Raw genomic sequence first — 20,689 nt, 5'->3', positions numbered from 1 at the left:
CCCGCTGGGGAATATCGAAAAATCCCTTTTTAGTGTATATTCTGTTGACGTAACCTATTAAAACGCAATAAAAACGCAAAAAACGCATGTAAAATAGTATAATAGAAGCCGAGTTCTTCACGGTAAGCCTTAATCCCGTCCATCTCCCCCCACTGGGGGGAATTTCGACATGTATATTATATAAAAACACGTGCGTATTCGAATGCAACGTTGTGTCAAAATTTCAAAGGAATCGGTAGGAACAAACGAACGTTATATTTTATTTATATAGATAGATAGAAAATGATCTGCTTCAGTCCATTCTCACAGAAAAGCATAATGCCTCACAGAAAAGCAAACTTAGGTCGTCGGAAGTTAGCGCCATCTGTTGGGCATAAAAGCCTTAATCCATATATAAATATATTTTTGAAAGGGGGGAAATGGTGTAGGGGTATGAAAAATAGATAGTAGCCGATTCTCAGACCTACTGAATATGCATATAAAATTTGGTAAAAATCGGTAAAGCCGTTTCGGAGGAGTAAGGTAACTAACATTGTGACACGAGAATTTTATATATAAGAGATTTCAGACCCCATCCCTCATTAATAGACCTGAACGGATCGAGTTGGACATTTTGAAAAGCTATCATGGAATCAAAGATTTTAAGAAAATCAGTACTTATGAGACCTAAATTTTAATCTGAGCAGGACTTCATAATTTATCATATGCAGTATATTTAAAATTGGAATGTCCTGTTGTTCCTCGCTACCATACTGGCCAAATTAATTTCAGTCCATTAGGATAGAAGTCCACATAGTAAAATAGTAGCCTATCATCATGAAATACAGCTAAAACTGTGTTTAAAAAAAAAAAAAAAAAAGGCATTGTTTTGGCGATCAGAAACGGATTAATCCATTTTATATTGTTTCTTATGGGAAAATTTGTTTCGGTTTTTGAACAACTTTTAGAAACGAATTATGTTCGAAAACCGAGATTTGATTGTATTTAAATTTTGATTAAAAATTTCAATTTTTTCATACAATATTTATAAATTTTGTTGAGAATTTCTCTTACCTAATTATAAAAATTTTTCACAATCTGTCTATATAAAATGATTAGAAAATTGTTGCTCTGTTAGTTAAGCATTCTCAGAAATGTATTGTTTAATTTTAACGTACTGTATATCTATGAGATATTTAATATTAATTAATGATAATGTTTATTTACGCCAGTGGTTCCCAACCTTTTCTAGGATGCGGAACACTTTTGTGAGCAATTTTCTTTAGCGGAACACTTACTTAAGTTAATATGAAATACATAAGCTTGTCATCAGTTATTTTATTAGAATTGAGCAGTTATAATTCAAAATCTCTACTCATATTATTAACGCCAATTCTAAGACAGGAAAAATATACCTAAATAACTTTAATGGGAAACTTGTGCCTGATGTTTTTTACATATTTCATTCAGTTTTTATCATTGCCTTTATCTTATTCGAAACAGTAGTACACTTCATAAGTACGAGTCGTGCATATATATTTAAGTTTATGAAAATTTTATGATTTTAATTTTTTGATATTCGGCGGCCCGAATACGATTGTACACTTTCCGATTTGCGACTAAATCTGCGGAACACTTGGGAGATGCTTACGGAACACCAGTGTTCCGCGGAACACCGGTTGGGAACCACTGATTTACGCGCTCGCTCCAACAATATGAATCTTATGATTTATATTGTTGGAGCGAGCCGAGTTGTGCCGAGTTTATTTATCATATTAACTTAAACTTGAGTTTTAATAGCTTCTTTCTCGCGTGAATCATAATCTCATTGCAAATGAAAATCAAAATATGCATCATATAAATATCAAAATCAATTTTATTTGTTGACATTTTAAAATATATACATTTTTATTAAAATTCATCTATATAAAAATATTATATAGTTAAAATGAATAAATTTAAACATTAAAAAGTTTTATAATTTTCCATGGATTAGTTAATATATCATATTAATTACATTACATTTTATTTATCATATTAACTTAAACTTGAGTTTTAATAGCTTCTTTTAATCTGTTCCAAAATAAAAGAGTATTTTCTTTTTTACGAGGCCATTCTAGATATGTTCTAGTTTTAAGTAGATATGGAATGGGATTTTTAATTAGATCTTTGTTAAGTTTTTCCATTTTTATTAAGATCAAATCGTCTCTTTTGTCCTCAAACAACCTATGTTGAGCTAAATGTATTTCAAGCATGCACCATTCACTCTTCATAAAACAGTTAGATAGTAGTACTACTATTTTACGACTTTTATCAATACTATCGATAATATTTTGGGTAACATTTCTGCCTGCAAGAAAATCTCGATCGTGGATACAAAGCTTTAATCCAAATTCTTCTGATTCCAGATGAGGTACTAATTGTTCAAATACCCATTTCGTTTCTGTCACACAATACGCTATAAATGCATCATACTCAAATTGCAATAAGTTTTCTTCCTGCCTAAAATTGCAGAATGCCTTTTTAAAATGAAACAGAAAGTAACGAAGATACCAACGATAGTAATACACAACAATACTTAGTATTGATATAAAACACAAAATAGTTATTACTAATGCAACGATTATCACTGTCGTGTCGGTACCAAAATCCAAACAATCTTCATATTTAGAATTAAGATCCTTCAGCTTTTTGCCAGTTAATTCTATAGGAAGAGAACAAATAAAAAGATCGGAATCTCTGTAATCGGTGGCATTCAGCCACGTATGCAAATAATAAAGATTGCAAGAAGAACAGTAAAATGAATTAGAAGACAAATTAACAAAATCGATTTTCAATAAAATCTCAAGAATTTTTTCAGAAAAGAAGCTTATATGATTGGAAGACAAATCAAAACTATGCAGCAGAGAAAAATCTGTTAAATCTTCAGAAAATTCTTTGATTTGGTTATTTCTCAAATTTAAATATTTTAGACGGGGATATGACAAATTATATTGAAAATTTAATGCCATGTTAATAGATCGTGCGGGTATGTCCACAAAATGATTATTACTTAAATTGAGATATTGAAGAGAATACAAAGTTGCAAAGATATCTTCAGGCAGAGTTTCCAAGTTGTTGTTATCCAAATCAAGGGAAATGAGAGAAATTAAGTTATGAAATGTTCCTTCAGGTATGAAAGTCAGACTGCAATGATCAAGAAAGAGATACTGTAAATGTGGAAAAGCACCAAAGGATCCTTTTCCTAATTCCACTACATGGTTTCTGGAAAGTCTAAGTATTTTCAAATAAGATGGTGACGATGTCAGAAAACGTGGCGATAAAGAAAACTTTTTATTATTAGGTTTATTTTCTTCTAAATTTAAGTATGTCAAATTTACAAAGAGAGATTTATAAAACATTTTGGGTATTGCACTTAATTTATTTTTACTGAAGTCTACTACTTTTAAACCAGTTATATAATCTAATGCATGGTCCTCAATAAATTTAATTTTACCTTCTGTCATATTCAACACCTCTAATCTAGGAATAGGAGGAAAAGTATAGTTTTTCATAATCGCAAAATTACTTTGGGGAAATTCCAGTTTAATTATAGTGAGATTGCTTATTGAGTTAGGGTCTAAATATATAACCGCATCCTTAAAATAAATAGTCATTTCTGTAAATGTCACGTTATTGAGGTGATATTTCTGTTTCAGCTGATTACTGACAGTATCTAACGTTTCCCAACTTCGATTTTCCTCAGCCCAAATGTTAGAGAATATCTTATCTAAGTTTATTTTAAAAATTAATTTGCACGTTGTATTCGGAATATTGTAAATAAGAAAATTTTGAAAATTCGGGAGAGTTTCATTGCAAATGTAAGCTATTTCAACGGATTCATCCAATATCCTTTTTTCATACTTCAGATGAATTTCGACTCGATACATATATTTAAATATCGATTTCAATGTGTTCATCAATGAAAATTTTACACCATGTTTATTTTTTTCTTTTGTTAAAAATTTCTGCACTATAAAATTTGTATACCATATATTAATATTGTTACTGGCATTATAAACTGATACATCACTTTCAAGTGTAAATATCAGTCCTATTGTATCCTGTTCACTAATGTCTAAAGGAAACGTATCTTCAACAACATCGTACATTTTGCATAATATTTGAAGATGGTTTCTATAATCTAATGAAGAATTACAATATTCATTCAGCAAAATGTCATTAACTGTAGAAGTTTTTACATTTAGGCCTATTTTCGAAGCGTAAATAATCTGTAAAGTATAGATGAGTGAAACGATGATCCATGGTACGAATGACATATCTGAAAAATATATTAATTGGTATATTGAAGATTAAATTATATTCATTTTAATTAATCAATGAAAGAAAACGCTATTATTAATCTAAATAGTATGAAAATTCTATTATAGACCCCATAATTTTTATAGAATATAAAAAAGTTCATTTAAGACTAATGCTAATGAAAGCAAAATTAAAATATCAATGAGCATCAACGACAAGGTCATATTCAAAGGCAGATACATAATTTTGAGGCCCATATGTATCTGCCTTTGAAAAAAGATAATAAAATTAAAGAGCTTTGTGATTGAGAAATCTAAAATTTCATATACGGTACTTTGCTACGTAATAAACTTTCTTCCATCATGATCTATTTTATTTTAATTATTTAAAAAATGTTGCCTATTTCAGTTTAAGAGTCTATAATTATAAACTGTATAACTGTCCATATTTATTTACATAACAGTCTTAATATTGACTCTATCTTTCTCAAAACCGCTTTTTGGACAAGAAAACAATTAAATTTCACACTTAAACACCACTAAAAATACTCGTTTAAAATTTATAAATCCCATATCAGGGCAATAAAAAGGAGAGAAAAGTGGTCCAGTCCAAAAACCGGAGACCGGTTGCCATGTTTCTCCATATCTGCTAATTTCTTTATAAATATTCTATTTTCGATAGTTATTTTTTCTAATTTCTAAATTTTCCTGGATAAAGATATGTGTGTTGCAAGGGAAGGGGAAACAATATCTTAGAGATCTCCATGGAAAAATCTGTCGGTTTATCCTGATAGTGTCGCACGCTAGCAAGCGATTTGTAATTAGAATTGTATTCGCAAGGGTCTCTGTAAACTAGAAAATATCGAAACAAACTGGTCAAAGCAAATTAGATAGATCATCTTTCTATATCTGGTCTCGATTTTCATTTATCTAACGCAGTTCTCGAGATTAAGGAAGGGCAGACAACAGACAATCAGACGGACGACAGTGGAAATTTATAGGTCTAAAATTTTTTTTCAAATTGCAGCCCAATAAAAATTTTTAAGTTATTTTATTATATCTAAGATAAATATAAAAATATATTAGAGCATTTTATAGTGTTAAGTTATTATTATTTTTTTTTTTTAACTCTTTCCGCCCTGTGGGCACTAAGAGGGCCTCTTTTAGAAGACCCATTATGGGTTCGGCCAGGCCCACAATGGGGCGACCGGGTGGTGAGGGACGGGGCCCGACATATCCAAACGGACCACCCCCGAAAAATTCCTGGGGATTTTCGACCCGTTCGGATTCGATCCCGGTCCCCAGAGCGGTAGGCTGCCACTTGACCGCTCGGCCATACTGGCATTTATAGTGTTAAGTTATTTAAAAATGTGTAATACAAATAAAAACAATTAATATAAAATAAACTATTTTTTAATATGTTTTCAAGTGATTATTAAAAAGTAAATATTTTATTTAATTTTCATTTCTTCCATAGTGTAATTTAATAACCTATTGTAAAATATTTTGCATATTTAACACCAGATGGTTCTAACACCAAAAATACTTTCGATTTTATAACATGGAAATCGAAAGTACTGTAGTTAACATTTTAATGTTTTTAATATAAGAAAATTCTAGAGATTATTCAATCGATTGAAAAATTATAAAATAAAATAATTATAGCGATTTATTTAATACAGTAATTAAAAATCATAATTTTATGTATTCTAGAAGTAATAAAATGTTACATAACGATAAGCTGCTTTTTATATACACTTTTCGTCTCTACATAACCTGATAAGAGCGAAATGGAGAAAGAATAAACGAATTTTTGATATTAATCCATACTAAAAACTATATAAAACTTACCGTAATGAAATGATCGACTCGATTAAACAAGCCTCCACACCTAATGATTTTTTATCTTTCACTTCCGCTTTATCGTGTGGCCAGTCTTTTATTACATGAAATTTCGACACTAATTACTTGAGCTTCTTAATAAATAAAAACTTAATAATAATAATATTTCGTTTATTAAGCTCGATTTCAAACTATTTTATACAAATGTTATTTTTACAATAACATAACAGTTAAAATTAATTTTTCTTTCGCTTTTACTTTAAACGTAATTTGCTCTATTATTACGTTTAATATGTAATGAAATTGTCAATACGTTTAGAAACGACAACAAAAAGTTGACACATCTTTCTTAACAGGGATGAGAATAACAACTCAACTTTATAAGATGAAACCCTTTCTGCCCGAAAACATAATTTAACATAGGCGAAAAACCATGGCAGACATTTCTACAATTTGTAAAAGTAGCTAATTTACTTGTCAAAACTAATTTCATAAATTACTTTTTCTCATTCATTGTGGAAATTCGCACAAGTAACTTGTTTTTTGATGCTCCTCTGCACGTCCACACACATTTCTTACGACACGCAGTGTCATTTCGTGCTTATTCTGTATATGTTTTTGGTATGTTTGCTTCGCTTGGATAATCTGCTCCAGTAGTATCGCTGGCGCCACTATCATTAACGCGATCACGTCTTTCACTTCCATCTTGAGGGAAAGAACTGTCAGTAAAAAGTCCCAGGGTCCACAATTGACGCGCGAGAGCGATGGGGAACGGCTTGACGCTGAATCTTCGCTATGGTCACTCAATGCGAGTTGAAAAATTTCATCTTTACTGGGAACAGTGGCGTAGCGTAGTGGGGGCGGCAGGGGCGGCCCGCCCCGGGCGGCAAAATTTCACAATAAATAATAATATCTTGTAAAAATACCTAAATAAAGGGGCGGCGAAATTTTCCTCCGCCCCGGGCGGCTGACACCCACGCTACGCCGTTGACCGGGAATCATTGTCGCTATCTTCGTCGGAATTCTCTGACTGTTCAGACTTGTTGTAGATGTCTTGGAGTGTGCGTTTAGTATATTCGACATACTAAAACGAACAGCCATGACGATATTCACCAGCAAATACACTCAGTAAATGATGCGACACAGCAACGTTAATACGATCGGAAACAAAAACATCCATACAGACCTTAGCCAGTCTTTATAAATGTACCCAGTATTACCCAGGGTCGGATTTAGGTTTTTCGGGGCCTAGGGCTTATTGAAGTCCAATGGAGCCCCATTTTTTGTTAGATTAAGAATCTCTAAATTGGGGTTTAAAATTCATTTATAATATCAAAATCAGAGTTGAAATATATTTATTCATGAAATGGTGTTGAATGACAAACTTTATATCCACAAGTACTCATTGTTAATGAAAAAGTATCAAAAATTTATGATGATAATTCAATTTTTGTGGACCCTTGACACTTCACGCCCAGGGCTTAAGCCCTATTAGTCCCTATGTAGATCCGCCCCTGCACATATCATATATAGTTGTGTGTATGAATTTAAATTAAGTTTTATATATGTATATATAGCATATATACACACACAACTGTCATATGGGATAAACCATCTTCAATACTTGAGATTTTATATTTATTTAAAATATTTAGGTACTGATATCTTGCTTTGATTTGATTTTCATTTAAAACTAAATTTTTGTAGGATATTTATTGGTTAAGTCTCTAAGCCTAGTTTGGATAAAATATTTTATCATTTAGTCCATACATAAAATTTACAAATTTATCATTTACCAGTATGAGATTACATCCATTCTAGTTCTATCTCCTCAAACTTTAGTATCTTGTTCTCTCTCTGCAATTCTACAAATCAATAATTTAAAAATTACACAAATAATCAGCTTTTTAATTACTTTTATTTCATAATATGCTTTTTCTCACAATAAGCAATTCAAATAATAACCATTTCTATTATAAATACTTATATATAAAATACATCAAAATAATATACAATTTTACATTCAAACATCCAACTTAACTGTTGATATCTGTTTTCAGCATGTTAAAATGTTTTTGTAAGATTATCATAGGCATCGTGAGAATTCACCTCAAACTACATTATCAGCAAACAAAAATTCTTTTTCACATATTTCAACATTAATAACATAATTTCTCAATACATGAAAGAAAAAATCCTCCTCTTTTATCACAATTCTCTTTCTAGTTTTATCATCTCCAGTCAAAATTATATCATTTTCATTTATCCACTTCTTAAAGAGGTAATAAAATCAAAAATATAATTAGGCTGAAGAGTTAGGCTAATGTAATTAAAAAATGTGTAGAAGAAAAAATTCAATTGTATGTTTGAAGTTCATACATTTATCACTTTCCATTTACAAATTAATATACATTCATAAGATAAATATTTTATCATAAAGATATGAAGTCAATGATATAATTGTATATCATCTAGATTTATATATTCAGAATTTTACATAATTTACAATAAAACAACTTAAATGTTTAAAAATAACTTTAAAATACTTTTAAAATTGTATATAATTAAACAAGACTAAATGACAATAACAGATATCAAACTGATGAATTTATATAAAATCAATAAAGTTTATATATCAGTTTTACATGATTATTTATTTTACAATTACTGTTAAAAACATTTCCAATAATTTTTATAATGATAAATTGTGAAATAAATCTTTCAATATTCTCCTTTAACTGTATGTTTTACAAGCATACTGTATTTAAAATGCAACATAAAATTCATCTATAAAATTGCAAACAAGTCTTATTAGATAAAAAACAAATCAATTCTAAAACAATCAAATGATAACAAATTAAATTAGTAATATTCGATGTTTTTTAGTATCAAATAGCTTATAAGATTAATTTTCTGTACGTTTTATAGGTTATGAAATGAAAACACAAATACAGTAGTACATCAATTGTCCAAATAACCATTAAAAAAGTTACCATGTAAACTTTTCCAAGTATTTATATAAAAACATGAATTTATTGTTAAAGCTTTGTAAAAACAATTAGTTACTAACTTTAATTTGAACTTATGTAAGACAAAACATTATTCAAATGACATATACGTAGGCACAAATTTTGACTCAAAAATATTTGTTTTGAACATAAATGTTTCAGTGTTATTTCAACTATTATTAATTTAGTTGTAATAAACTAATCCAAATTTCCTCATTCCAGTTATTTCATAATCAATACACTATTTGTTTTTCTTCTTAGTTTAATAGCTTGGTTATTTCATTTCCAAAAATTTGAATAAACTGAACTGATATGGCACTAAAATTTATTTAAGTATCTGCCTTCCAAATGAATTAATCATCAATCAAAAGATCAATAACAACAAAATATACACTATTTTAAAGGCTATAAATTCCATTTTGCAATCATTCTATGTCCTGCTAAATACTTTTGTACTTGATAAGGATAATTTTTTTTCATCATAATTCTTGGCAAGAGGTTGCATTCAATAAATATTATTCAATAAAAATATGTCAGTAAACATTAAGTGGCGGGAAGTTAATGGATTATGATAATCCAAGTATGTGTACATATAAGTTATAATAATATTTAATATTGATTACTTTCAGTGTGTTGAACAATTTTAAGATTTGTGTGTAAATAAATCTGTTCAATTCAAATATTGTACATTCAAATTAAATAATATTTAAAATATTTCAATTTAATGTTTTAAATCAAATATTTCAATCAATAATGGTTCCACATCTTTTGGATTTACATCAAGATAAACTTTCACATTTTCTTCATTTAAAATATGAAGATCTTTTAAAATATCCATTAACTTTATATATATTGAATTAGCTTCATTTTCTGAATATATTGTATTTAAATACTTTTGCAACAGATAATAATAAATTTCTTGTTCCATTTGAATAACATCTTTATGTATAGTACAAGGACGATGAGGTGAAAACAATGTTATTGCACTTAAAAGAAGCATGATATTTTCATCATTTCTCCAACTTGGATGAAATGAATTTATAAACTTTTTATGTTCTTCATATAAATTCCCTTTTGCTTCTTTCAATATATCCATTTTAATAGACACTTTTGGTCCTCCTGGTCCTTTCCAACATTCTTTTTCTGGATCATATAACATCACTGAACGCAAAATCATCAATTCTGTACATCCACCTTTTAACAATGCTATCTGATCATCCTGACATAAAATTTTAAAACCAGAAATCCTAGTTGACATCTTTATTAATCTACGAATTGCAAGATCAGTCATATTAATTACATCCAACAAATTTGGATCAGGCACCCAACATGATAATGGCATTTTTAAAATTTCATTAGCCATCACTAACTCTTGAAGTTTATTAGTCTCTAACTCTCCTAGTGCTTTTGTATTTGTTTCTGATCTGCTCAAATGTAAACTTCTGTTTGTTTGAGATGAACATGGAAGATATATATCATCTTTTTCAGATAAAAGACTAGTAACAATTTGATGAGATCCTGAAAATGAAGACTGACTTTCAAATTCAACACTCATGTCTGTTATCTCATTTGATATTCTACACATAATTTCAGGTTTGATATGAGATATTTCAAAAAATTTTTTTTCATCTGAAGTATTTTTAGACACACATGATGATGTATCAGTAGAATCAGAAGAAATTGAGAAATTATCTTCATGAATTTTTAAATTAGAATTATCTGACTTCACTTCTATATCTGATGAATTATTAGATGGTACAGATATATGACTATTATTAATAACTTCTGATTTTATTGAAGTAAGATGGCTGGATGAATTATTAAATAATATATTTTTTGTCTCTGTCAATTCTTTAGATTGCTGTAAAGAGCTTAGTTGTAGTTTGCAGTTATATTTATCATTAGAAACACAAATAGGAGATAATGGACTAGACAAGGACTTTTCTCTGGATGCACCATTATTAGGATTATGCAATTTATAAGTTCTACGGGATAATTTTTTTTTACTTTTATTTTTTTCAATTTTTGCTCTTTTACTTTGCTTTTCTTCTTCGGACATTATCCATTCTTTTTTCATGCCAATCTCGAAACACTTTTTTAAACGGCATTTTTGGCAAAATCTTCGTGTAATAATATCCACCTTACAATTTTCATTAAAAGGACATTTAAATTCCTGGAAGAGAACAACAAATTTCTATAAACATCAGATATATATATATATATATTTGTACAATATATTAAAAGTAAAAAAACTATTGTAGCAAAATTAAATGAAAAATCAAAAAATATTTAAATTTATATTCTGTTTATAACTCACTCTTGATTTATTCAATGATACAACATTAAATAAATCAAGAATGAGTTTTAAACAGAATTAAATATAAGTTTCTATAATCTTATATAATTGCAGAAGGATAGTAATATGGCAATGTAAAATGAAATATATTGATATTTCAATGTCATAAAAAAAATTAATATCCAAAATTATTTCATTATTTATTTTATATTTATCTTTTCTTTCTACAAAAGTAAAATGTATACAATTTATATTCAACTAAATGTTTTTTTGTAATTAACAGGCTATAAATTTGTTATCATCAATTATTAAATATTAAGTAATTTGGTATTAGAAGTAGACATTATTAATTTAGATAAGAGATGATGCCTAATTATAATTTTTAATAATTTATTAAATAATTTAGGACTGTCTGGAGGAAAGAACTAGCCCAGAGTGAGACTAGAACCTCTGCTTTACTGTGCAGTGTGCTTTCCAGTTATTCCACCTCTGAGCAATTTTTTGCTTCCAGACATATTTAAACTTTAGTTTAACTTTTAATAATAGCAAATTTATAATCTGATTAATTATGGTGATCATTTGGTTGAGTATCAATTTATCGAGCTTTGGGAAGTTTATATTATGCATATGAGTATAATTTAGAAAGATTAAAAAAAAGACTATCATTGTTATTAAATACTTATAAAAAAAAGATTTTATATAAAGGATAAAATACAGATATTTATCATTGCAAAATGTTTAAAATGAAAGCATTTAGCAATGACAAAAATGCTTTATCCTTATACTAAATATTTTGCATAAAATTTTTGCAAGTACTTTTTAGAAACACTTGAAGACAGTCATCATTCTTCAAATTATTCAATCAGACAAGACAACAGCATCTCTGATCTTATTGAAAATTAGTTTATCTCATTGTAATTCAATATACAAAATCAAAATATGAAAACTTTCACTTCTCTGAAAGCTTTCTGCACTATTGGAAAAATTACAAAATATAAATTTTTAACCCAAACAACAAATGCAAAATAAACATCATATCTGATAAATATAATCAAAAGTTATAGTTGGCATATAATTAAACAAACAGTTTATTATAAATGTTACTCATATATTCTTTTTATAATGAGTATATATCTGTTTTAGTGAAGTGTACTGTACATACATGTTATTCAGGAGTAAACTCTACTTCTGAGTAACAGGTATGTTGATGCTTGTAAGCTCAGTATTCATTATACAATACTTAATTACTTGTTAAAATGTAACAGAAATGAAATGGGTAAAGAAATGGCTATTGAAACTTGATCTTTTGTTATAAACCACAGTACTATTGCTCAAATCTTTAAAACTGCAGTATAATTTTAGTTTTCAAAATGTTTTTGGTTATCTTAAACAATCTTGTTCAGTACATTAGTAGTAATACTGTGGTTTATGACAAGTGCAGCTTTCAGAAAAGAAATATTTTGTTGTTGGTATTTTTGTTTATTTGTTTTATTCAATAATTGATTTTTACAGTATTTTGAAAACAGTATTATAATAAAAATGTTATTTTTATTCTGTTTGAATAGGTGTTATTCCCAGTCAGGTGAAATAAAATAATAATTTATGTTAAAAAATATCTTAATATAAATAGTAACATTAACACAGCCAATAGTATTTTATATTCTAAGAAATTAAAACAAAGAATACTGAGAACTCAAAAGCAAGAGTCTACAATATTTTTCTAAAATAGTGGATCTCAACTCATTGTAAAACATGTCAAAATTTTCTTGAGCATACTGTGTACAAAATTAAAAATACATTGATACATATTAAATTATAAATAGCTGTGTACAATACAAACTGTTACCTTAGACCAGCCTAGCTATTAGTTGATCATGGAAATAATAAATATTTAAAAATGAGAAAAACTTTATTTACATAATGTATCCTTTAATATTTACACACACTTAGCCATCTCTTGTAGTACGGCAATGTGCCATAATACACTGTTTGAGAATCACTGCTCTAAGAGATGGAGACAACAAGATAGATTTGTAGGTATGAGTGTCTACAAAAAGTTTTCTGGGGGACAAAGTTTGGAGAGAAATAAATACATCAGTAAATCTTTTATTTAGTTATTTCATTTTTTTGGGCTTTGTATGACAAATAAAGTGTTCCATGGTTGAGGGTATGAAGTTACATATTTCAATCAGTTTTATAATTATAATTTGTGGAATTTTTTCTCAATTTCAGGGAGGCAAGCACCCCATTTTCCCCCTTGCAGATAGCCATGTTTTTAGAATTAATGCATATTTTCTTTTTCAATGAGAAAAGTGCAGAAAGAGACAGATAAAAAACAGACATGATAGTCTGTAAGAATGTGAGGATCTATTGTGATGAATCTAGATATAATATATTTATCTTAAGCTTAACACCACTAACAATTGAAGATTTATTTATTACTACTTTCAAAGATATATTAGTGAACTTACAAGAAGGAAACACCAACCACTGCATTTGGGCATTACTGAGATTGAAAAGTTAAAGTCTGGATGCGAGTACCATTTAATTGCAATTGTGTAATATTTTGTTTTAAATCTAGTTATATTTATGTTACAATATTTTAAATCTATTTTATTATTTATGTTATAATTTATGATGTCTTTAACATAAGTTTACTATTTGTATTTGTATTACTGAAATTTAGTTATATTGATTTTAAAATACAATCATGCTGTTCTTTAGACTCTTTATTTTAAATAAACCAAGAGACAGTCTTCTTCCAGAAGTCCAATACTTTTTGATTTTAAAACTTCGTTCATTTAAAACTGTTAAAATTTCAAAATAATGGTAATGACACACTGTTCAATTCATGCAAATAAGTTTATGTTTATTTCTATTTTAATTTGAGATGGATCTATACTTTAAGATGGTTTATTCTGAATACTGTATTTACTCGAACATAAGATGATCTCGCATATGGGATGAGGTGTGTCTTTAAAAATCAAAATAAAGAAAATTAGATTTTTTAATACAATTCTAATTTTATTTTGTTTAATAACAAATAACATATCAAATGCACATAAATGCACACATCGCCCTGCAAAAATTACTGGCATTTTAAACTTCAACAAAAAATCTTGTAAAATCGACAACATACAGTAACTTGTTCATGTGAAGCTGTACAATCAGGAACTTTTTTTGCCAATTCTTAACAGTCGAATTCATTCTTCGTCGATTACACTAATGAGTTTCTTCAAATTCTAATTTCCAAATAATCATCTGTTTTTACATGGGAATGAATTAAAACTTATATCAGGCTTCCGTGTAATTTTGGAATTCAATTCAAAAGCTTTACTTTTCCTATTACTATTCATCTTTACTCCTGACAATACACAAGAACGATTCAAATGACCCAAATAAAATACTTTTGTTCTTAAACACCAGAAGGTGCAAATCTGGTAAAAAATACAAATACACAGTACACAGCTTACAAAAATTATACAAAAACGAAAAGAATCCTTCAATCACACGTATAGGACGACCTAGGTTTTAGAAGCAGTGAAAAATGGATAAAAACCTCGTCTTATATGTGAGTAAATACAGTAAATATTTTATCACCAAGCCTTCAAGTTATATTAAATACTTGGAAAATTTTCATGTAAATATTATGATTTGATAATTTTAATATTTTATTTGTTTTGTCGGAATGGTGTCCTCTTTTTCTTGTTTTGTTTGGTTCAATGTCACGACTTGGTGAATTTATAGACACTTTGCAAATAATTCATCAATTTAATCCATAACCTTTACTTATAGATAAGTAAAGCTTATGTCTATAAGTAAATCTATAAGATATCTTATGGAATAAATTGATAAATTATTTGCCAAGTGGCTAAAAATTCACCAAGTCGTGACATTGAACCAAACAAATTTTAAAATTGTTTGCTTTTAGTTATTTTTTAATTAAATTACATAAAATTGTTACACATTTAAAAATTTGTCAACATTTATTAATTACTATAATTAGGCCTACCAGTTTATAAATCATCTATTCAGATAATTTTGGTTTCATAACTAAACTGTATTATCATGTATTGATAATATTAAAAATTAAATCAATTAACAAAATGTAGGAAAGTTTGAAAAATTGAAGTGAATTCATATTTACAAGTTATATATAATATGCAAGCAAACTGACACTTGTTACCATATACAATAAAAATAATAAATTTATTAATTTTAAAAATTTGAATGGTTTGTTCAAACTGTCAACAATTAGAGTAATTTATATTTTCTTTGTTATATTTTATATATAATTATATCAAATGAACACATGAATGATATAATTTTGATTTAACTTTCTAATATATTCATTTTGCTATTCTGAAATATTTTTCTATTAAACAATTTCAAGCCAATTCCATAACAATCATATATACTTAAAATGAAATTACTAATCCAAAGGTTATAACAAAATTAAAAAATCCAAATATATGAGAGTTGGAAAGAAACTGGTCACCATACTCCATAGGAACAAATAAAGATGCTGTTGATTGCTAGAATTTGGAGAGAAAAGCAAAGCTGTTTGTCACACCTAGTGGCACTTGTGCAGAATGTGTAAATTGGTGAGTATGAAGCAGCTATTTAGTAGTGTTAAATTGGACAACCATAAAGTGATGTTTTCAAAGTGTGAACATTGCATTGGATGAAATATGGATGTGATCTTACAAGCTAGAACTAAAACACCAGTCCAAATAATGGTGTCACCTATCATCTCCCATCATAAAAAGCTGCACCAAGAACCCAGGAATATGAAAATGTGTTGATAGTGATATATAATGTGAAGGGCATGATACTCTATCATACATTTCTTCAGAGACAGACTGTGAATACTGTATACTAGTGTAGTTATCTTTGTCCATAGGAAATGGCAGCATTTCCAAACACATGCTCCCATTTTCTTGAACAACAATACTCGTTGTCACACTGTTGCTCCTGTGAAGGAGTTTTTAGGATAGTGGGAGTGAGAAGAACTCAAACATTCTCCATATTCAATCAAAATATGCTCCTGTGACTTCACTCTCTTCTCTAAGCTAAAGAAACCACTGAAAAGAAAGCATTTCCACATAAGAGATGCTATTCTTCAAGCAGTAGGGTACTCCTTCATGGACATAAACAAACACAGCAGTGTTATTGGTGAGTGGTGCCTTCCACATATGATAGAAGGCAATAAATATAGCAGGAGATTATACTGAAGATAGCTAATTCTGTTTATACAATAAACGATTTGTATATATGGATTATATGGACATATATAAATGGTTTATATATGGATATGTTGCCATTACTTTCTTTCCTGCCCATGTAAATTTTAAATTCTATCTATTTCTAGATCAAATGGATTACTAAATTAATTGCTAGTCTCTAAATATCTCTGACATAATCCAGAAGTATTTGCTTTGTCAATCCTGTAACTGTCTGTATAGCAGTGATCCTCACCAACTGCAAATATCCATACATAAGCGACGCCAGACTTTTCTAGAATACAATTAAGTTATATAGATGCACTTCTTTCTATTTTAACACTTAAAATTTGTTTGCATAATCTTTCATCATCCATTCAATACAAACAACCAATTAGTTAAAAAATATTGCTACATTTGCTTTATATTCTTTATCACATATTATATATCATTATTGAATAATTTTTTTCTTCCTTCTACTCTTCTTAAAATTATGTTCATTATATTTGTCACTTTATTGTAGCATTCACTTAGTTTTCAGAATCATATCAAAACTTTACAGGAAAACTAATTTAAAACTTTTAAAACATCAATTTTCTTTATTATTTTGTATCTGAAATGCTATTGTTAAGATAGACAGACATTTCTTCTAAGATAATGAAAGAAATTACTTATGCATTTGTCAATCTGATAAGAATTCTGTTTCAAAGGTTAAAAAAAGATTACTTCTCCAAAAAATAGATAATTAAGTTTAAAGGCTAGTAATGCATATTTATAATTTTACTACTAATGAAAACAACTATTCCTGATCATGACAACAATAACTAGGTTATTACTAATTCTAATTTCATAAAATTAATTGAACCTTTTTTATTTTATTTTTTATATATTGATTTTATAACACAGTTTGAATGAATGTAAAATTTACTATCATATATTTCATTATAATTAATAACAGAATAAAATAATTATTCAATTACTAATATTAGATGTTTAAAAGTAATCAAGAACAAAAATGTTATTATCATTTTTTTTTATATATAACATTGTCAATGAATTTAATTATTCTTTTACACTTCAGCAATCAATCAATGCTGCAAATTTAATAATAATTTTAACTGGGGTTATATTTACTCATATGCAGAACAAGCTGCAGCTTAGGGCAGATTCTCAACCACTGCAAATATCCATACATAAGTGACACCAGACAAGTAGTTTAATCGGTTCTACCTTCCTAGGGCACGTTTGGAAATTGTAACTGGTGTTACCGGTAACTGCCAGTAATTACTAAGATGTAGTGTTGCCACCTTTTCAAAATTGCTGACCCGGACATCAGGTCAGGTTTGTTTGAACAGAAATCCCACAATGTTATTTTATCCCATGTGAAGAATAATGTGCACACCAGTTCTAAATCAGTTAAGGACTTGTGTAGGAACAAATTAAATTAAATTAAATTAAGAAATGAAATAACTTAGCTTTAAAGAGCTGAGTAGTAAAAAAGAAAAAAAGTTCGACAGGTTGCAACATACGTCTGCGTAAGATGGCAAATTAAGTTTCAGTGAGAGAGTGAAGTCTTTTGCTGTTAAACTAAAGTAAATTTATAAAAATGTTTGCTAGTATTATACTTTGTTTCATCATAATTTCACAATTTCTACAAAATCCCAGACAAAATTAATTATTTAACCCAGACAATGAATAAAAAACCAGACAGGTGGCCAACACAACTAAGACGTTTAGAAAATGTGATCTAAATAACCAACCGCGTTTTAAAAATCACTGTTATGACATCACTGGTTGTCCTGTGGTACTTACCAAAGTAACCGTGCGTACCGCCAAATTTTTAAATTATTAAAAGTGTACCATGACGAAAAAATGATTGAGAATCACCAGCTTAGGGTTTCGTTCTACAAGCTCTGGTTTTTAAATTTATTATTAGAAGCTCGTATATAAGGCTCAAAGCCATAACTTTACAACTTTAATACTGTTTATACTATAATGCCAATATACGCTACTGATATATGGTGTATATAATACTGGATAAACATACAGATTTAAATAAATAATAAACTATATTAATTAATAATACAATCTATTAACTTAAATGGTACAAAGTTGATTACAAAATGTGACATATGACTTAATACACTGCCTAATACAAAATTACCTTTCTTTTTAGGGCATTCCTTCTAAAAAATGCTTTACAAGATTCACAAGTAATGGCACTGAAATTAAAACCTAGAGCTTTATCACCACAAACTCCACAAACTTTAGACATTTTTCTTATGTCAGTCATGTCTTGATCTGTAATAAAAAAGTTCCAAGTTACATAAGCTTTTTAATAGAAAATTAAAAAATATCCGACAAAAAAAAATTAATCACAGTTTAATGCTTATTCCTCCATTACTCCCGATAACGACTATCGTAAGCGATTCACTAATCATTATTATTATATATCTATGTATATTTTATTGGTGGCATGACTTTAAATAACCATTCCTATAAATGTTCCCCTCCCACTGTTTATCTCAACGTCGTACATCTTGGAAATGATATTGCGCCATCTTGTGACGATAAAGTTAAACATAAAATTATACACGAAGATTTTTTTTTAATTTTTTTTTTTTCCTGTTTTCTCTAATGTTATCTGTTTATTTATTTGTGTTTGCTGGACAAGTTATGAATTTATTTTATTATTTTTTTAGTGTATAATTTGAATTAGATTAAACTCTGTCAACACTAGGGTTAACCACAACCAATTTATAAAAACACAGAACGTCTAATTATTTAATTGATTAATGTTTCTTAATATGTTTTCATAAACAAACCGAATATGGCTAACATTTTTAACTGTTAAGTTTTGTCTCTACTTTTTAATCATATTCTATACTTGTGAATACTTACGATACTGCACAATATGCCGTTTAGTAAAATTTTTATAAAAAGTTTTAATTGGCATATATTTTAACCTTTGTTATTCTGAGGAGTAACATATTGAATAAAATTCATTTGTTTCCGTGCAATTTTATGTTTTATAATCATAAAATTAAGCCGTAAAACTGAATTCGCTATGTGAGAAACCCCCGTGAACTTTGTTCTATCGATCCGGAAGTTTCGCCAGCACCTGTTATAACGAGATAGGCTTAAATTTAAAATTTTAGCTTTGTAGATCTAGTAGTTTTTTACTTTAAGAGGTCTACAATGCCGGATGAAGAAAAAGAAAATACAGCTTTTTAGCAATTTTTGTAGTTTTCGATTACTTATATTTCGGTAAATCCTTTATAGAAAAATCTGAAATTTTGCACATAACCTCAAGAAAACAATTACCTTTGAAACCAGATATTCAGAATTACCGTATGCGTTTGGAGAACGAAAATCGACAACTCCTATTCCTGTATATAAAGTCGGTCAGTAACTATTTTCACTGTCGTGACTCTCGTTATTAGTATTTAAAACTGTAAAAAGAAAAAAACATTAAAAATTGCATGTTATAGTTTTGTAAAACAAAATAAATGTCATAAGTAAAACTATGACTCCTAGGCGTTAAAAATCGTATAAGTTACGATTTTATAACTAATTATATGATTTTAAGTGTTTGGATATCCTAGCTCTAGTTATAACCTATGACTCTTTCTTTTTTAAATTTATCAGTGGAATTTTGAGATAACTGGATTATCATTGAGATAACTGAATTAGAGTAATCGAGTAAATACATTAAAATGATACTTTTGAGAGGTGAGGATAATATTTGAAACCTGTTCTTTATCACCATTAAGAAAAAGGTTTTTGTATGTTCGCGATATTTTTATTTATTTATGAATAAAATTATGATTAAACTCATACATCTAAATTATATTTTAAAATCTGATAAGTAATTATGATGAAAATTTATGAATCAATATTATAAATAAAATTGTAGATTATGAATACAATTTACAATAAAATTATATTAAAAATTGCAAATTCATTTACAGGAAATAATTATTATTACAATAATCATAAATATTTATTTGAAAAACAAAATTCCAAAATTCTTGTACAGCG

At 28.2% G+C, this 20,689-nt stretch overlaps 2 protein-coding genes across 3 annotated transcripts; both read right to left on the bottom strand.

The window, feature by feature from the left end:
• Positions 1–1,951: 1,951 nt before the first annotated feature.
• Positions 1,952–6,177, bottom strand: LOC136983095 (toll-like receptor 2 type-1). 2 transcript variants are annotated; one of them, XM_067279723.1, is made up of 3 exons: positions 6,132–6,177; positions 6,016–6,056; positions 1,952–4,301 (listed from the first exon to the last, which is right to left on the bottom strand). In XM_067279723.1, the coding sequence occupies exon 3, from the start codon at positions 4,296–4,298 to the stop codon at positions 2,022–2,024; it is 2,277 nt and encodes a 758-aa protein (XP_067135824.1). In that variant the 5' UTR covers positions 4,299–4,301; positions 6,016–6,056; positions 6,132–6,177; the 3' UTR covers positions 1,952–2,021. The 2 variants fall into 2 exon arrangements, with proteins under 2 accessions (XP_067135824.1, XP_067135825.1); XM_067279724.1 differs by lacking the exon at positions 6,016–6,056 and having other exon boundaries at positions 1,952–4,300; positions 6,132–6,163.
• Positions 6,178–9,038: 2,861 nt separating this feature from the next.
• Positions 9,039–19,186, bottom strand: LOC136983093 (nuclear hormone receptor HR96-like). Its single transcript, XM_067279722.1, has 3 exons — positions 19,028–19,186; positions 18,813–18,949; positions 9,039–11,303 (listed from the first exon to the last, which is right to left on the bottom strand). The coding sequence occupies exons 2-3, from the start codon at positions 18,939–18,941 to the stop codon at positions 9,852–9,854; spliced, it is 1,581 nt and encodes a 526-aa protein (XP_067135823.1). The 5' UTR covers positions 18,942–18,949; positions 19,028–19,186; the 3' UTR covers positions 9,039–9,851.
• Between the last annotated feature and the right edge of the window lie 1,503 nt (positions 19,187–20,689).

Source organism: Centruroides vittatus, unplaced genomic scaffold (genome assembly GCF_030686945.1).
Source record: "Centruroides vittatus isolate TY-2023 unplaced genomic scaffold, ASM3068694v2 contig_876, whole genome shotgun sequence".
Classification (NCBI taxonomy): domain Eukaryota; kingdom Metazoa; phylum Arthropoda; class Arachnida; order Scorpiones; family Buthidae; genus Centruroides; species Centruroides vittatus.
Note: the sequence above shows the minus strand (reverse complement) of the source record. Positions and strands in the feature narration are given on the sequence as shown.